The sequence below is a fragment of the Patella vulgata genome, chromosome 2 (assembly GCF_932274485.2).
Source record: "Patella vulgata chromosome 2, xgPatVulg1.2, whole genome shotgun sequence".
Taxonomy (NCBI): Eukaryota; Metazoa; Mollusca; class Gastropoda; family Patellidae; genus Patella; species Patella vulgata.
The window spans coordinates 77,852,023-77,871,443 of record NC_065880.2 but is presented as its reverse complement, the minus strand read 5'-3'; the positions used below and the strand labels follow the sequence as shown (position 1 = coordinate 77,871,443).

General features: G+C 35.9%; 1 protein-coding gene across 1 annotated transcript in view; it reads right to left on the bottom strand.

Moving 5' to 3' along the window:
- Window positions 1-11,136, bottom strand: part of LOC126809827 (U3 small nucleolar RNA-associated protein 6 homolog) — a 135,420-nt gene extending 124,284 nt beyond the window's left edge. Inside the window, exons 1-11 of the mRNA XM_050534619.1 lie at window positions 10,954-11,136; window positions 8,441-8,525; window positions 6,787-6,828; window positions 5,749-5,820; window positions 4,555-4,575; window positions 4,311-4,358; window positions 3,645-3,708; window positions 2,954-3,069; window positions 2,061-2,093; window positions 1,553-1,594; window positions 763-841 (exon numbers count right to left, since the gene is read on the bottom strand). Of these exons, the coding sequence (XP_050390576.1) occupies window positions 763-841; window positions 1,553-1,594; window positions 2,061-2,093; window positions 2,954-3,069; window positions 3,645-3,708; window positions 4,311-4,358; window positions 4,555-4,575; window positions 5,749-5,820; window positions 6,787-6,828; window positions 8,441-8,525; window positions 10,954-11,045 (694 nt within the window). The 5' untranslated portion in view covers window positions 11,046-11,136. The remainder of the gene's footprint in view (window positions 1-762; window positions 842-1,552; window positions 1,595-2,060; window positions 2,094-2,953; window positions 3,070-3,644; window positions 3,709-4,310; window positions 4,359-4,554; window positions 4,576-5,748; window positions 5,821-6,786; window positions 6,829-8,440; window positions 8,526-10,953) is intronic.
- Between the last annotated feature and the right edge of the window lie 8,285 nt (window positions 11,137-19,421).

The window sequence follows — 19,421 nt, the reverse complement described above, 5'->3', positions numbered from 1 at the left end:
ATAAATCAAATGAAATTGGGTTTAGCATCCTAATTTTTTTTGCACCAAGTTGGCTAATGAAGACGGACATTCACGTTGCAGTGTGCTATAAGGAATGTTTTGTCTGTGCAGCTGAAGCACTATGGGCTTCTCTTAACCTTAGTTTTACATCCCAGTCTGATAAAGGAAAACCAAAGTAGAATATCCTGAGGAACTATTTCTGCCAACACCAGGATCAAACCCAAGACCTATTGGTTAGTCAGAAATGAAATGGGGTTTAATGTCCTACTGCTCTGCTTCCACTGGGCTAATGAAGACGGGCATACACCATACAGTGTCCTATGAGGGAAACTGTGCCCGGACAGTGGAGTTAAGGCCTACTCTTATATCGAATTCCAATTGCCAAGGGATTATCTACTTGCATGCCTTGATTTTCTGTCCTATCCGAATGACTAGACAGCTGTCCTTGACAGGTCCTCTGTCCTGACCAGTGGATGATCATCAGTTACTTAGATTAGTTAACTAATCAGGAGATGACTACCATCAAGACCAGTCGTTTAATTTCTATTAGATCTTTCTTGTTGTAAATCAGTCATTGTTGTTTGTTTTTTTTCATTTTGAGTAAGCCTGTGTTTTTAAAGCGCAATGGACACTTATGGCTGATTTGACAATTGTTGTTTATTTCTGTGTAGTTCGTCCCCATGTTTGTCTTGTCGGTTTAGCTTGTGTGTAGTGCAGTCCTCCTACACTTACTATTGCTCAAAGTAAATAAAAAAAGTTTACCTGGAAATGCTTCTTTAGCTTGCTTATATACAACCTCTGCCACCTGACCAGTTAATACAGCATCTTTCTTACCCTCCATCTATATAAGATAAACTTCATTAATTCTAGGTTCCCATTGTGGTGCGTAACGATAGGATTATCCTTACTGAGTCTCTGATCTGGCATGTACAGATAAGTTTGGATACGTTTCGATATCATTAACACGAATGCTACGACTGATGTCAATATGTGATAAGACCTGATAGGATCACCACGATTACTCCACGATTAAAACCATGATTTCAATCGTAGCACGATAGGATTGTCCCTACTGAGTCCATGGTCTGGCATTTGCAGGTAAGATTGGATACATTTCGATACGATCAACACGATTGCTACGACTGCCGTCTATATATGATAAGACCTGATAGGATCACCACGATTACTCCATGATTAAAACCACGATTTCAATCGTAGCGCGAATCGTGATAGTGGGAACTTAACATTACATTACTTTTACTCAAAGTCAAATATCTTTATGGATAAACTAAAACTGTCTAAAACAAGCAATTAGCAGATTACATATTTCAGATAATTGATTTATTATTTAATTAATTATTTTGTAATATCTAGCAAATATTTTTAAAGAAAGATAATTAATTAGATCATAAAAATAAAATTCTTCTGTTGCAACACAGTAACATAAATTTAATATAATTTAGTTGGGCTCAGTGTAAATGGCAAGTAATTAATTGTATATTTAGAAAGAAGTAAACTCTAAATTATAAAAAAAAAATAAAGCACAATATACCTCTGGATCTTCTACACCTAATATTTTCTTTCTTTTTTGCATCTAAAATGGAAAATTAATTCAATTTGTAAACTTTCAGTTGCTTGAGGAGCTCACAATTAAGTTGTTTTGGGAAAATTGAGATGTTTGTATTCTTTGACTAATATTCAAAATGAAATGGAATGGGGTTCAAAGGCTGGTTAACATATGTACTTGGGTCATTTTTAGACTAACAGATAGTACTTTTCATTTCTATAGTTACGTCATCCTCGATATCTCCAGTGATATCGTTCTGTTCTACTCCACTAACCCCTGGGTCCTTTCTCAGGGGAGACACATTATCCACCCTTGATGTTTGTGCTATCTTTATCGACCAATCAAAATATTTGTGAGGGAAGTATCTCGCATTTTATTGCAATTAAGATCGCTGAATCATTGTTGCAAACTTTTGTCAAAATATTTTAGGACATCGTTTTGTGTGCATGTCACTTCTTAAAATACAAGGACAAAAAAACAAATGTTTGTTTACCTTATCTGTATATAATAATTCCATTCTATAATACTGAAAATATAAATTATAATTAGTGAAAGAAATATAAGAATTGTGTTAACAAAATAAAAAAATATAAAATATCATCATTCAAAGAAATATAACAGATTCAAAATAATATAATAACCAGATTCAAAATAATATAATAACAGATTCAAAATAATATAATAACAGATTCTAAATAATATAATATAATAACAGATTCAATATAATATAATAACAATATAGTATAATAAAAGACTCAAAATAATATAATAACAGATTCAAAATAATATAAAAACAGATTCAAAATAATATATATAGAGAGAGAGAAATGGGGTTTAACGTCCACTCGACACAAACTAGGTCATTTCGGGACTAACATATGGTTTAATTTTATTTCAATAATTCGCTTGCGCATAGGGGTTTTTAGCAGTGGGAGGAAACCAGAGGACCCGGAGAAAACCCACGAGGTTGGACAGGCGACCCCACTCCTTGTCATGTACAACCGGGGATTCGAAACCACGCCAGTCGACTCAATGACAGACTTTATGATACAGCGCGAGCACGCTAACGATTCAGCCATCCAACCCCCCTCAAAATAATATAATAATAGATTCAAAATAATATAATAACAGATTCAAATAATATAATAACGGATTTAAAATAATATAATAACAGATTAAACTTAAGAAAACAATAGTCTCAAGATGCAAGGATTGAACACCTCACTTATTCATCAATTATAAAAGCAGTCTAGTTTTATTGGACTAATATTCTATACAGCTTATTCATAAGCTACATTTTTAAAAAATTGAAAAACAAATAGGCAAAAACTTGTCTTAACAAATTTAAAAACTAAAATTTAATCAAAAAATCTATATTTTACCAACCTCTAACCATAGCTTTTTTGAATCTGGATTAAATCTAAGCCCTCGCTGAAGGGTTGCTCTTGCATTCTGGGCATTTTTGTTTTCAAACTCCCATTTAGCAGCAAGAATCCATATCTCTGTAGAGGAATAAAATGAAGAGACCCAAATAGAGATGAAACCATATTTAAAAACATAAAATACTTTGTCAGTCAAGGTTAAAAATACTAACAGTTTCTTTAATTGTCCACATTGTAATAAGACATCTCATGATTTTATTTCCATATTGAGTTTAGTGTATACAAGGTTATGCGTTAGGGATCTGTCAAGAAATTAACTGTTCTGGGCAATAACTTGAGAATTAGAACTAACTAGTGTGTGAGAGAGACATAGAAATGGAGCTTAACGTCCACTCGACACAAACTAGGTCATTTCGGGACTTAACACATGGGTCAATTTTATTTAAATAATTCACTTCCCTGAAGGCAACGCTACTCCTTGTTACGTACAAGTGTGTAATATAAACCATGCCACTTGATTGAATAACAGACTTTATGATCAAACGCGCACGATTTAACCGTTCGGCAAATCAACCTCCCTACAAATAACATTAAAAAACTATATAACTATACAAGATTGATGAATATCTTTTATAACTGAAACTATCATTTTTTTATATAAATTTCCATAAAATGCTCAAATTGTTGAATCTTACCTGTTTTTTTATTATGGACTTGCAACATCCGTGTAAAAATTTTACCCACTCTAACAACATCATCCTAGAAATAAACAAGACAATAACAGCTGATTACAAAGTTATACTGATCAAATTGGGGGGGGGGGGATTGGCGAGATTATTGGTATGATAGTAATGCAAGGGAGATAACTCTATTTTAAAGATACAAACCTGAGATGGCTAGGAAAGAGAAATGAAATGTGGTTCAACTTCCCACTATTCTATTCTGCACCAAATGGGCTAATGAAGACGATCATACACCATATAGTGTGCTATGACGGCAGTTTTGCCCAAACAGTGGCACTACAGCCTACTTTTAGTTTGAGTTCCAACTGTCAAGTTTTCTTTTATGCGCATGCCAACGTGTACACAGGATCTCAGGTTTCATCCCATCAAATTTATAATAGAGAATTTGAATTAAACAAATCAAATGCTAAAAATGTGAATAAAAATGCTAATCAACTGTGTATACAGGTGTCGACAATTTCATATTCAACTGTATGAGTGACTTGGTAATCATGGCAATATCAAACTAAGCTTAAAAGATAGATGGATATTACTTCGAGTCATGCATCAAATTAACCAATTTTATTCAAGATAAATATATCTGGGATTGTGCTCCTTTAAACATCACAAGACATTTACCTTTGATTCACAGAATGCAATGTGTGACATCCATAGTTTTAGGTCCTCCTGAAATTTAAAAATAAGAACTTTATCAAAGTAATTTATACCAGTATATTTTTAATATCACATCTTTAAACTCCAGTTTAGTTCAAATAATCATTCAATATCCATTTTAAAAATTCACTACTCACAAACCAGGAGAGAATTGGTCAAGATATGTTTCCACCCCACATAAAAAAAACCAAAACAAATAAAAACTAACCTGAAACCTGTATGTAGCCATCTGCAAAACATAAATTAGAATAAGTGAAACTAACTTATAAACATTGCACGTGAAACTATCTTATAAACATTGCACGTGAAACTATCTTATAAGCGATATCACAGAAAAAGTAATTTGAATATACAATTCTTTTTAAAACAATAAGTTAACAGAGAGATCAAAAGAAATGAAATGAAATGTGGTTTAACGTCCTACTGTTCTGCTCCTAATAAACTGGACTAATGAAGATGGGCATACGCCATACAGTGTGCTATGAGGGAAATTTTGCCTGGGCAGTGGCGCTACGGCCTACTCTTATATCGAATTCCAACTGCCATGGGATCTTTTACGTGCACGCCAAGGGGAAAACATGCCGGAAAATCTGGATGAACTTTTATCGGCCAATGCAGGGATCGAACACCCGACCTCCAGGCTAGCGAGCCAGCGTCTTACGCACTTAGCCACGTGATCCCCAGAGATCAAAAGAGAAATAAATGATACTCTACATTCACTCAACCATCTCATTTTGAGACTATATATCATAACAATCTGATTAAAACACAGATCCTATTTCGTTTCACTTTTTATAGTTCAAAATTTCGTTTTACTTGTCTTTACTACACAACGATCTGAAAGAGTTATTATATGATTGGCGTTTTGGTTGAAAGGAGGGATAAACCAATCAAACGGTCTGTTACGGTGACTTTTTGGCGTGCCATGCATGGTACTGTGGGTAAACCACTAGAAACATCAACGCTGATTGATTAATCAATGTCTGATGTCATAGGGTGAGAAGCCACTCATACGACCCCTGACACGACCTTCTAGTACAACTTGTCAGATCTTCATGTAGTGTAGGCCATCGAAAGTATAAAAAAATGAAACGAAATATAGATCTGTATTTTCATCAGATTGATATCATAACTGACTTGAATGCAGGGGTCCTTTAGTTGTGGGGAGGATAGGTGGTCTTGTGGTTAAACGTGTGTGCGTGAAATCACAAGGTTTGTCATTTCGATTTCCCGCTTGAGTGTGACAAAGAGTATGGTTGCCTGTCCAACCTCGTGGGTTTTGTCAGGGTCCCCGGTTTCCTCACATTGCTAAAGACCCCCTACACACAAGTGAATAATTGATATAAAATTGAACTGTGTGTTACTACACCCTAACCCCCTAAATGAATTAATATAGACTTACCCGAAATAATTTGTTGATTCTTTCCTTGATGACGTTTTCTAAGTTCAACTGTTTAAAAGAATATCCAGTCTTCTGTAAAACAAACAATATAAACAATGACGTTATCATCCATTTGAGTATGAGGGGTTGGATGGCTGAATGGTTAGCGCGCGCTGTATCATAAAGTCTGTCATTGAGTTGACTGGCGTGGTTTCGAATCCCCGGTTGTACGTGACAAGGAGTAGGGTCGCCTGTCCAACCTTGTGGGTTTTCTCCGGGTCCTCCGGTTTCCTCCCATTGCTAAAGACCCCTACACGCAAGCGAATTATTGAAATAAAATTAAACCATATGTTAGTCCCGAAATGACCTCGTTTGTGTCGAGTGGACGTTAAACCCCATTTCTCTCTCGCTCTCCATTTGAGTATAAAAATAGTGATGTGGATGTCACAATATTGATTAAAATACTTTCCCACAAAAGTATTTATTGGGTGGTTATTTCCAAAAAAGTATGGCAATTTTGGTATATATATGGAAAGTAGAAACATCCAATCTTACTAGAAAAATACTGGATTCCATGAAAATCATGCATGGAGTGCATACAGGGCAAAAATGTAAGGGTTTCCCTAACCGGCAACCCAAAGATTAGTGATGTCTGTTCGAGTAACGTCACAGGTAGCACGTGAAGACTGCCTAATCTCCCAGCATTAGTGAGCGCTTGATGTATATGTTGATAACCCTGATGGTGCAACAGTTTCTGAGTTAAAAACCACGGGAAAAAATTTGGGCAGTGAATAATCCGAAAATTTATTGGGCTTTGATATTTGTAATAAATAGTCAGCGATTAAAGACAACATCGTCTTGTGTATGCAATGAATTCTCCTCAGGTTTCGCACCCGTTGCTAGGTACCGAGAGGGGTAAGTCATGCGACACAAACATGACCTCTTTTGATCGATTTTCTATGTTTTTAGTCCAAAAAATATATCATCAAATCACCCAGTTTGTACGAGGGAATGTATCTAAATATACAATTATGATTTAAATATAAAACTAATTCTTACCTCTCTTCGTTTGTGGAGTAGAGCCAAGCAATTAATTTCATACTGAAAGAATAGAATTCAAATGAATATGAGTGAGTGTGTGAAAGAGAGAGGTCCACTGAAGACAAAGTATATGTCACTTTTATTTCATAACTTGGTTTGCATGTTGGGGTATTTAGTAGAAGGAGGAATCCGCAGGACGTGGAAAAACACCACACGATTAGGAAGATGATCCTAATCCTTGTTATATAAATATATAAATACAGATCTTATGATCTAAACTTAAGATTCTAAAGTCATAACGACTTTGAATGACATTCTTCTTATTCCCCAGCCCCCTCCCATCTTCATTAGTCTAGTCGGAGCAGAACAGTAGGACGTTAATTCCCATTTTATTTCATTTCATTTCAACCAAATCAATGTTGTTGATCACTATTTTTATAAAGATGGTCTGAAAAACTTTGATAATGTTGGATGGGAAGTGAAAATGAATACAATTTTTGATAAATAAAATTTTCTGTCTACTTTAAGTCTGATTAAAAAAACACATTTCCCATATTGTATTTTATATTTCAACCTTTGTTTTACTGTATTTACTAATAAAGTTGAGACCACCAAAAGTATAAACCAGCGGCTGCCAGGCAGGATACGCCCACATTTTCGAGAGATGGATAGAGAACAAGCTAAAAGTAAAAGAAAGTGATTTTTCCCACAATCAAGGGCCATAATTCAGGAAATTACAATTCGATATGCGCAAATATCAAAAGGAACCGAGATCTTTGGGTTATAAACTTACATTTCCAGTTTCAACAAAATCAGATTAAAATTGTGACGCTATTTGAGAACGAAGGGCGGCCATTTTGTCTGTCAGTTTTGGTCTGATTTTCACGAAATTCGAACTGTGCCGTCCTTAGGGTGTAACGGTGATATAATAATACGTTTTTTTAAATCGGATAAAAATTATGACCTCTATAGGGTCCACAAGCTAAAAACGCGATTTTTCGTACAATCAGGGGCCATAATTCAGGAAGTTACGTTCTGATATGCGCGAATATCGAAAGTAATGAGATCTTTGGGTTATAAGCATACATTTCAAGTTTAAACCAAATTGGATAAAAATTGTGACCTCTACAGTGTTCACAAGCTAAAAACGTGATTTTTCGTACAATCAGGGGCCATAATCCATGAAGTTACAGTCCGATACATGCCAATATCGAAAGGAACCGAGATCTTAGGGTGATAAACCTATATTTCAAGTTTTGTTGAAATCAGATAAAAATTGTGACCTGTAGACTGTTCACAAACAATTGTGGACGGATGGACAGGGGCGGCTACAATCTACTTCCACATGAAAATGTGGGCGTATAAAAACGAAACAAAATTTAAATCATTATTTCAATCTGATTGCTATCTTCAGTGCAAGGCTGCAAACTCACTTTTAAGTCAAATAAATATTCACTGGGGTCAAACATAAAGATCTTTTTGATCACCAGCCGTAAACTATTCTTAAACAACCCAGTCACAGGTTCTGGTCTGCGATATCCCTTCGATGGAAGCAGACGTTAAATAAAGCTATTTCACACACAGGTTCTCTTGATTAATATTTATTCCCTTAATAATTCTTTGAGTAGTAGAATAACTTTAAAAGTAAAAATAAACTTTCAAATTTTCTCACCTGGATATATTGAAGAAAATCTTCTTTACATTTAGTTTGTCTTCGTAATCTGTATTCATAACCTTGTCTTTTCTTTAAGATTTGTCTGTGAATAAATATGAGATTTGTTTAGTGTTAATGATTTAACACTAAGATGCAGAGACAGTGGCATTGTGCAACAAGGATTATAACTTAAATTCCTATTGTTACTGTTATTTAATTCTGTGTAAATGGTATCACTATGCATTTCCAACATATTGACCTCAAGTTTACCAAATGTCATTGTGCTTGATAACGATAAGAGGATACTTGTTGTAACATCGTGCTTTTAGAATAAAATCTAGCCATTCCGGCGATTTTGTTTGTATTTTAGAGGAAAGTCGAAAATAGCTCCCCTAAAAAATCTCTCCCAGTTTCAATAAGAAGAGTGATTTAGAAATTAAGGAGAGAGATCTGAGGTTCTATAACTGCATGTTAGGGGGTCATTCCTGATTGCATAAATGATCATAAACCTCCTATGCCTTTTTTAAGGATAGCGATTTTAAATTTTAAGGGGAGGAAGTAAACCCTCCCCTCGATCGACATTCAGGTGTGCGGCAGGTGCTCGAGAGTGATTGCTCCTGTTAAAAAACAATGACTGATGAGTCATTGTTTCCCATAAAAACTGTGTTCTGTTCATATAGTGTTAAGGAGTCTGAATAATAATCTAATTAGTTACGGTACAGACCTACAGCACAATACGACTATTTTCATAACATACCAATTTATTTCCCAAACTATTATTGGAATGCTAGATTTTATGAAAATGACTTAATAATCCAGAGTATTCTCCCTTACATAGTCCAAAATCCAAATTCTCAAATGTGAAATTGACAGAATTACAATTGAGTGACATTAATTGAGCGGTAGCATGATTTCTCCAAATCCACCATTATTACAACTCATATATTAATAATTTATATCTATATTTGATATTAATATACTGTTCTTTATGCCAACATCTTTGTTTCAAAAATATGCCCCTCAAAATGCAATTTCCAAGCAAGTGATTTCATGCAATACACAAGTGTGGTATGAGGGAAATTTTGCCGAGGGGCCTACTCTTATATCATATTCCAACTGTCAAAGGATCTTTTACTTGCAAGCTAATGTATACACGAGACCTCGTTTTTTTGTCTCATCCGAAAGACTACTGTCTGAACCTTGCTATTTTATAAACAGATTTCTTTGATTATGAACAAACTATTTAACTTTGGTTATTATAAACTTACCTGTGTGTTTGAAATTAACTCTGGTTAAATAAATTCCATTGCACAATTAAATATCCCAAAGAATAAAAAAGTTCTCTCTTGAAAAATTGAACTCAAACAAACTTTTGACATAGGGCAATACAAAAATGGAAGCCGGTTACGTCACTCTTCAGGAGATATTGCGTACATCGAAATGTTTTACGGTACATTTACGACAATTCGTGGTATTAGCCTTGGCTTGGTATTGAGTTTGGGGGTTCGGCCCATATCTCTTTATTTTATTACCATCTTTTTACATTCTAGTAAAATCCCTGCAAAGTTTATACATTTTCTTTTGAAATAATATAATTTTGTTTTAATTATTTGATTATAGGTTTTTTGGCATTATACACCCACAGAATTGGCACCTTCGGGGCTGCTGCAACACGTTTGGATATGTTGCTGAAACGGTTATCGTTTCCTCCAAAGAATGATATCAAGTAAACGATGCACTCGGAAACTTCGGTTGTGAGCTTCATGTTGTTTCTTAAATTATTTATAATACATGTATAAAGAAGATAGGGAAGGTTTAGTTTAAATACCACTTTAATTTTACGAGTATTCGTGCAATCATTGATATTTTCATTGTGAATGAAATTTGATAGACTGGCCATAAATGGTTTCAATATAAATCTTCTATGTAATTGCCTTTAGTTAAAATTTTTCGTCGCCCAAACTCAAACGATCACGGTTTGTTTTAATAGCAACACGTGGTTGTCAAACTCGCTGTCAAAAGTAAACACCCCCACAACAACTGTAATGGTTTCGTCCACACCTGTGACGAAAGCCATGTTGTCTTCAACTTTGTAGAAAACATAAGTAAACACGTCAAATTTTTCAAGAGAGAACTTTTTTATTCGTTGGGATATTTAATTGTGCAATGGATTTTTTTTAACCGGAGTTGATTTCAAACACACAGTTAAGTTTATAATAACCAAAGCTAAATAGTTTGTTCATAATCGAAGAAATCTGTTTATAAAATAGCAAGGTTCAAACAGCAGACAGCCATCCTTGCCAGTCCTTTCGTCCTTCACCACTGACAAGGGGAAACCACGCTGGAAAATCCTGATGAACTTTCTTGGCCAATGCAGGGATTGAACACACGACCTCCAGAACCAGCGTCTTACCCACTGACATTAATCGATTTTAAGCTAGCGGAGTCAGTAATCTAATCAAATGAAATTATTCAAATAAAAGTTAACTGCCAAAAGACAAGTTAAAAGTCGAGAGAAATTCAGTTGAGACCTTGTTTCATCTTTTGTGAATAAACCAACTCTTTCTAACTGCTCCAGCTCAGGGAGCATATCTTCAATATTCTGTTGAACATATTCTGCCATTTTTAGTTTAAATCTATTAAAATGTTTTACGTAAAATTTAAATGTAAATACAAATTCATTCCACACGTGTTGAACACACCGGAAGTAAACAATGAACCTTTCTCGGTTTTTATTTACAAGAGATTCAAACCACGAACGATTACTTCCATTGACGTCACGGCAATGATCACTTCCTTATGCTTGGATCATAAGGAAGCAGACCACCATTAAATTTCACCATCTCGGTACCCGTCTATTTATTAGTATTTAAAGCAATTCTCTCTCTGCTTTTTTTCTCCCCTTTTGCATGTCCATTTTTGTTGATCTTTTGGTCTTGAATGGACGAAGATGGTTTGAATTGACATTTTCTGTCAGTGTTTGGGGGTTGCCGGCAGGCGGGCACGATTGAGATGGCAAGTTTTCGTCTGGCAAATAAGGCAAAGGCTTTTCACAATAATTTGAGTATAATATTTAATCTTCAAACAGGCATGGCTTAGTGACAAATAAAAGTATTGAAGTATTTCTTATTATCTGAAAATATATAAATAAACCTTGGCTAAGTAACTAATTGAGAGATTGACAGTACTATCAAAACATGGTAAATAAAACACTGAACAATTATAATTGAAATATGACAATAATATACATAATTATAAGATTTAAATACCTCAAAATTTGTGTGAAGGTCCACCTTCTCAATCGCTCAATCGACAAAACAAGTATGGCTTAAAATATTATACTGCGCATGTATTAATTAGAACAAAGGAACAATTATTACAACACAGGATACTGTGAAACCTAATATAAAATGAATCAGTGTACCGACCAAGTATAAAACATTATAATAACAAAAATGATAATGTTAAATAATGTAAAGTTCAATCTGTTCCCAACAGGGTCACATTCCACGAGGGGATATCTGGCTGATTCTTAGACCCAGTTGTAGGAGTGTGAGAACTTATTGTAGTATATATATATTAGCATGCAACAAAAATTATTATATTATAAAACACTAACTAAATGTATAACATTAACATCATCTTACAGTCAGGTTTTGTTAAATATTCATGATTTTGAGGCGGAAGGATAACAGAGTTGTCAGGTTACCTCTCCACTCAGCACTTTAACTTTAAGTCCAGACTCCTTATTGACTGTAAGTACCTCAACTCGGTTACTACTACATTTGGCGTCGCCGATTTTGCGAATTGTTACAAGTCGTAAAGTCATTTGTAAGGTCGATTCCTTTAAGGATAATTCGTGAGATTTATTGGGTATAATTTCCCGATTGCTGTAAGATAACTTCTGTTTTCGACGATCGTGAAGTTTATCATTTCATTCATGTGAGTTAAAAAAAAAAAATGTATTTTTCATGTAAATCTATAAATATTTGTTATTGTATTACTACGCCATGTTTGTTTTCCCTTCTGGCTTCTTTGTTTACTATATTTACCGCCAACAACTTTAAGGAAATCGGTGAATGTATTATTTGTCGGTTTTATGAATGTTCAAATTGGTTGTTAACAAGTAACGTTAATTTATTTTCGATACGTAGATAATATATATAATCTCATTAATAGTTGACTTTTCGACTAAAGCAGTTTTTTTGTTTACATTCATCATAGTAAGTGCATAAAATCTGCGATTTCATTGGTCAATTATTTTACTATTACTACATTTGAGCACTCCGTGACCTTTAGCTGATATTAATTAATTTTGGTGTTGGTTCATTGGTTACTTGCTCATTCAATAATAAACAGTTCTAAATATCTCACAATATATAATTAAATCCTCCATTCTAATACAATTTTATTAACACATTATTAAAATTAAAGGGGTATTTACACTTTTTCTTTGTAATTTAAAGTTCTTAATTAAAATGGTTTTAAATATGCGAACTGCAAATTTGGGCCAACTATTACATCTACCCAATGTTGGTCGCCAAAAAACTGAAAAAATATTAGCATTGAGGGAGAAGCACGGGAAACTGACTTTGCAATTATTGTTAGCTACACCAGGCTTGTCCAAAGAAAAATGGAAAGACTTTATTGTGTCGAACTTCATTGGATTCCCATCAGAGGATGTTGCTGGAGCTGATAGGGGCTTTTGCACTAAGTCAGACATGGCTAATTTTATGTCTGAAATAAAGGGAATGTTTTTGGAACAAAGCCAGGAGTTCAATAATTTTACCAAATACACTGACAAAAGGATTTCTGAATTGGCTGAAAACACTGAGCGTCAAATTATGGAACTACGCAGCGAACTTGACACACTCATTAATTCCCAAATCTCCCTTAAGCAGGAAGCCCTTGGATCATTTGCTCCCATGGATACCAAACCATTATCAACATCATTAGACCCAGTGGCCCCTATGTCTGGTGCCATTAAATTCTCTAGTTCTACCCCCAACCCTATACAGTCCATTGACAAAATAAAAAGTGTCATTCCATCAGATGGAATTTACAGATCTGAATCCTGGGACAGGAAAGATAATTCTCGGAGCCAGGAACGCCATTACGTCCCATCAACTGATCCCTGGGGGCGGCATTCAAGCTCTCCCAAAGACAAACATAGAAGTATTAGTCCCCCTAGCTCTCCAGATTCTGTTGGGTATTTTGCTATGAGATCCAGATTGTATTCAGATTCAGACTCTGAGGAGCATTCCCGTGGACGGTGTCACTCTCGGAATTCAAGTCATGTAACTCCTAAGATGATGCTGTTTTCCGGAGACGACAAAACATCCTGGGAATCATTCTTTGTTCAATTTGAGAGGGTAGGTCATTCGTGCGGTTGGTCGAAGCGGAGACATTTTCAGAGGATGTCAGGATGTCTGAGATGGGGTGCCTTGGAATATGTCAATCGCTTGGGTATCCGGAAGTACAGCCAGTTAGTTAAAGAGGTAAGGCGTCGTTTCAGTACCCGAGATGCTCCTGTAACAGCTAGACGCGAGTTACAAACTGTAAGGCAGCAAGAATTGGTGAGTCGTTTCAGGAGTATGCCCAGAGGGTTCAATTTCTAGCTTTTGACGGGTATCCTGACACCAAACGGAATGTCACTGATCAACTTGCTGTAAATGCCTTTTTGCGTGGTTGCAGAGCGAAGGAAGCAACAAGGATCATCTCCGTCTCCGTCACGTTTTTATAGTCAGAGGGACAATAGATTTTCCAGTCCACCACGGTATTCTTGTCAGGGTAATTTTCGAACACCTAGCCCTGAACGTTCCATATCTTCCAATCAGTTTTCGAACCACTCACAAACTGTCAACGGTTCTAATAGATCCGGTGGTTTCGGCGAATCACTTCCTGTTGGTAATGCAAGTTCTCAGTTGTTGAGCTCTCCACAAGGTAAAGATCAGGGTCCTTTAAACTCCAATCAACTGAGGATGGGGGCAGACCCACAGTTGGGCCAGTATTAGACATAGCCGATTCTTGCCCCCCAAGACCAGACGATGACGATTCCCCTCCTGTGTTTGTGGTACGAGAAACTGCTGGGATTTGTTTGGTCATACCAGTCACGGTGTTAGATCAGATGGTGGATGCAGTAGTAGACACAGCCGCAATGATAACGATAATAAATGATGCTTGTTTCAATAATACTAAAGGTATTAATCTTGGTAAAGCTGTAAGACTGAAGGGAATTGGTTTAAGTTACGTTACTGGATATCTGATTGATGATGTTGACATACGGATTGGGTCAACAGTATTTTCTTGCAAGGTGTGTCTAGCTCCCATATCTGATCCAATGATCTTAGGCATAGATTTTCTTCAATCTAATGGCTGTGTCTTAAATCTGCACAATTCTACTCTGTCAATAGGTGATGATATCATAACTGCCACTTTAAAGGGGACTCCCGTTGCAGATATCACGGTTTCGAGGGCCTAGCTCTCAAAAACTGTACAATTCCCCCAAATTCAATTTCAACTATACCAGTTCGTTTCGAGCACGACTTGCTCGGTCCGGTTGTTCTGGAACCAGTCACGAAATGTCCCCATCTTCGACTGGCAGCAACTGTCTGTACCGGAAATAACTATGGGTTGGAAGTCATTAATGATAGTAATTTCTTTGTTAAAATCAAGTAGGTGAGACATGTTGCGAATGCAGAGGAAGTTGCAGATGTGTTTGGCGAGTCTTCATCTTCAGGAGACATCATGTTCATAAAATCATCGGTGGAGCAGCTTTGTAAGAGGGTCCCTGCTCACAGGATCTCTTTAGTCGGTCTCTTCCTGAACTTACTGAACATCATGCACAGGAGCTTTGTAGTTTGCTAATTGAGTACGAAGATGTCTTCGCCAAACATGATTTGGACCTCGGGTGCTTGTCGACCATACAGCACAAGATTGACAAACATCTACATGCACCAGTTAAGCAGCGCATTAGAAAAACGTCCCTTGGTTTTGCGAAAGGGGGGGGGGGAGGATCCTCTGGGCAAGTTGTTAAAGGCGGGCGTTATTGTGCCATCTACTTCCGATTGGAGGTCTGCTCCAGTCTTGGTGAAAAAGAAAGATGGAAGTTGTCGATACTGTGTTGATTATCGAGCACTTAATGATAAAACTATCAAAGATAATTTTCCATTGCCTATTATTGAAGATTGTCTGGATACCTTACAGGGTAACAAATATTATTGCACTTTGGATATGGCTTCCGGGTACTATCAAATAGAACTTGATGAAGGATTTCGTAAGATGGCAGCGATTCCTGAGCAATCAGCTATATTGGTGGCTCAAAAGTTCTTTATTCATTTTATTGCTACTTTTGGTTGCCCAAATGAAGTCCATACAGATCAAGGAAGGAATTTTGATGGTTCTCTTTTCCGGACTTTTTGTGATCTTCTTGAAATCACCAAAACGTGTACTACTTCCTATCATCCTTCCTCTAAAGGCCAAGTAGATGATAAGATGCTATATAGATAAAAATAACAAATATTGGGACTGAGATCTTCCACTATTAGCCATGTCTATGCATTCTACTGTCAACGAATGGCTGGCTTCTCTGCAAATATGCTGATTTTGGGACGAGAGGTATTTCAGCCACTAGATATTCTGTATGGGACATTCAATACATCTCCTACCAAGCAAGGCGCCGATGAATGGGTAACATATTTAGCTTCGGCTTTAGCTGAGGTTCAAAAATATGCCCGTGCAAATCTACGTACAAATCAGGTTCGGCAAAAACAGCTGTATAATCGTAGCCTTTATTTTAAAACCTTTGAACCGGGAGATGTTGTTTATAAAGCTGACCTTTCGACTAAAACTGGACAAAGCAGGAAATTGCAGTCACATTGGCAAGGTCAATTTTTGGCCATACGTTCACAATCCCCTGTATACTTGATACGTAATATGAGTAAAGAACAGGTGGTTCATCATGATCGGTTGGAATTATGTAGAGGCGGGGATCTACCTTTATGGCTAAAAAGGATGAGACACCTTCTTCTTTCCGATATTGAGGTAGGATTAGGTGGAAGTCTGTGTGAAGAGGCTTCCATTGGCAACAATATTGTGGCCCCTTCAGATATAAATGTTCCGTCGACTGTCGGTTCAGAATGCTCTTCAGAGACATCAGCTGACACCGATGAATTGTTATCTGAAGTTACTCATATGGACGTCCCTGGAGAAGGCGATCTATCTTTTCTGTTTAGAGAGAAACCCATCAGCCGTTCTGGTCGAGTTATAACCAGACCTGCTCATCTGACGGATTATATGGTGGACATGTTCTGCACGATGATTGTGATTCTATATGCAGTGCTGCCCGCACCTCTGTAAATAAAATTACATGATCTTTTAACACGAGGAATAACGCTCATTCTTAATTGTATATAAACACTAATTAATCTTTTAACACGAGTAATAACACTCATTCTTAATTGTAGGCTATATAAAAACAATTCACGCACTTTTTTAACATGAGTGATAAAACTCAATTTTACATTTTGTCAAACTATTCTTACCGTATTTTAACTTGGGTAATCATACCCGGTGGCCCTCTTTTTATTCTATATTTAGATGGCTGACTCTGATGTGTTTGCATCTGATTATTTTTATGACACCTAGGTCTTCTTGGCTCCACCTATATTCTTCTATGTCAGCTGCTCTAGTGAAGTTTGCCGCGTGTTAGAGGGTTCGCGCCTTTTAGCAACTCTCTTCACGTCAAAACCGACAAACAGTTTTTGTGGGTGTTTTTTTTTTGTTGTTGTTTTTGATTTTCTTCCCCTTCTCTTTTTGTTTTTGTAAATATACATATGTTTTATACACGTATTCCCTATGGATTTTACTACTTTGGTTTAATTTGTTTTTAATGCAAAATTGTATCATATGTTTATTTTCGTTCTACAAGAAGGAGGGGAATGTTGAGGAATCCACCTGCGTGAACCAGTCACATGACTACCTACACCTCTCCATTCATCACTTTACGTCCAGACTCCTTATTGTAAGTACCTCCACTCGATTACTACTACAACATGTACCTACGTCAACTAGTTACATGTGTTTTCAGTATGATTCTTCAAGTTTGTGTATCTCAAAATTTGGGTGATCAATCTCTTACAAATTTTAGTGCAAAAACATGACCATTTGTTCCTCTGTCGGTAATGAAAAGAATTCAGCCCAACGGACATTTTGGGAAAAGTTTGAGGTGGGCAAAGAGGCCAGAATTAACATTAAGGTCAATGGGGAAATTAATGGTGGTCTGCCCCCATTAGGTCTCAGGCTAGCAATTATTTGCACATTGGCATCAATGTTAAATTGATCCCAGCTGTGGCCAAGAAAGTTCCTTGGAGTTTTCCAGCCTGGTAACCATTTTCAGAAGGGAGGACACATACCCCCCACCCCCGGAAAACAAAATGTTCCTTATAGCATACTGTTCGGTGTATGCCCGTCTTCATTAGCCCAGCCGGAGCAGAACAGTAGGACGTTAAACCCATTTCCGCCCAGTACGCTCAGGGATTACTATTTGAATCTGTCGTCCAGGTTGACATTGTCGGTAATGCTAGTCTCCCTTTAAAATGCTCTGTTCTTTCCCGAAACAAAGCATATCCACCCAGAACAAGATTATACCCCTTCGGTGACTTAACTTGTCAACGCAAGGGACATTTCTGGAGGCATTCGATCTATTTTCAACGTGTTCAAAGTAAGAGGGGTTATTTCATTCCAGTATTTTTATCTTATGGATTATGGTATATGGATGCTAACACATAACATGATGTTGGGCAATTGTTAAAAATAAATTTATTTTAATATCATCAAAATAAAACGCATAGAAAGTGACAAATAATCTATAGATAATAATAATATTGAAAATATAGGTCTACAAAATCATGTTTCATAAACGATGTATTTTCCTGAATAAATAATAAATTGCCTATCATTGATATAATTGATTAAATTAGACATGAACCATACATACACAATAATAGTTAATATTTACAGCTCAAAATTATGACATTGTTTATTTCATTTGTTGAATCAAAGATAACTGGAGCCTTATTCATAGAAACTTAAACTGAAATATTTTAAGAATACTGATAGTTCACTGTCCTAGTACTAAAATAATAGCTCAAATTTTAGATCCTGGCAAATGAAAACGCAGGATTCTTAAAATAGTTTTAAGTTTTCTACAAAATAAGGCCCCAGATCAATTACTATAGAGTTTAATCATGTCAACCCAGTTCTCCGTAGACTCAATAAATAAATAGGTAAGGCAAATGAAATTTAAAATTTTGTTTAAAATTTAAAAACTTAAAAATTTAGAACTAAAAGCTTTTGAACAGGCAACCAAGAACGTTTTAATTTTAAATTAGTCTCGGAAGAAATAAGAATCAAAACTTAAACAGGCTTTCCCAAAGAACTGAAGTTGGAATTGGTTTGACCTTACTATAGATTTTAATCATGATAATTTATGCCTGGTTTTTCTTATTCAATATCTTCACTGTGTTTTATACATAATTCACAGGCACTGGAAGGGTTTAAAATTTCTTACATTAGCCTCTCTAGCATGCTACAATAGTGTTCCTCTCTAGACAAAATAATGTAAGAAATTTGAATCCTCTCAAACCCCTGTGTGATTATTGTGCCGTATATAAAAAAAATCACATTATCTTGTTTCTAATTGAATATATTCAAACAAACATACATAGACGTATATAAAGTTTACGATCCGTTAATATTTGTTTTTGTTTTGTAATTTACTATTTAAATGTGATATAGAGGGTAACTTGTTGTATTTACCAGTGTAAGGTCGTTTTGATTGTTTAGTTGTTGGAGGACGTGGTTCATACATTCTTGGTAAGGCTTGTGTTGCTTTCATAAGACTTGGCAAAACGGGTAGTTTTATTTTCTTCGTTAACTTAACACCCCCTTTATCAGAATCTTTAGGTTTAATGGATTTGATCTTTGGCAGTGTCTGGTT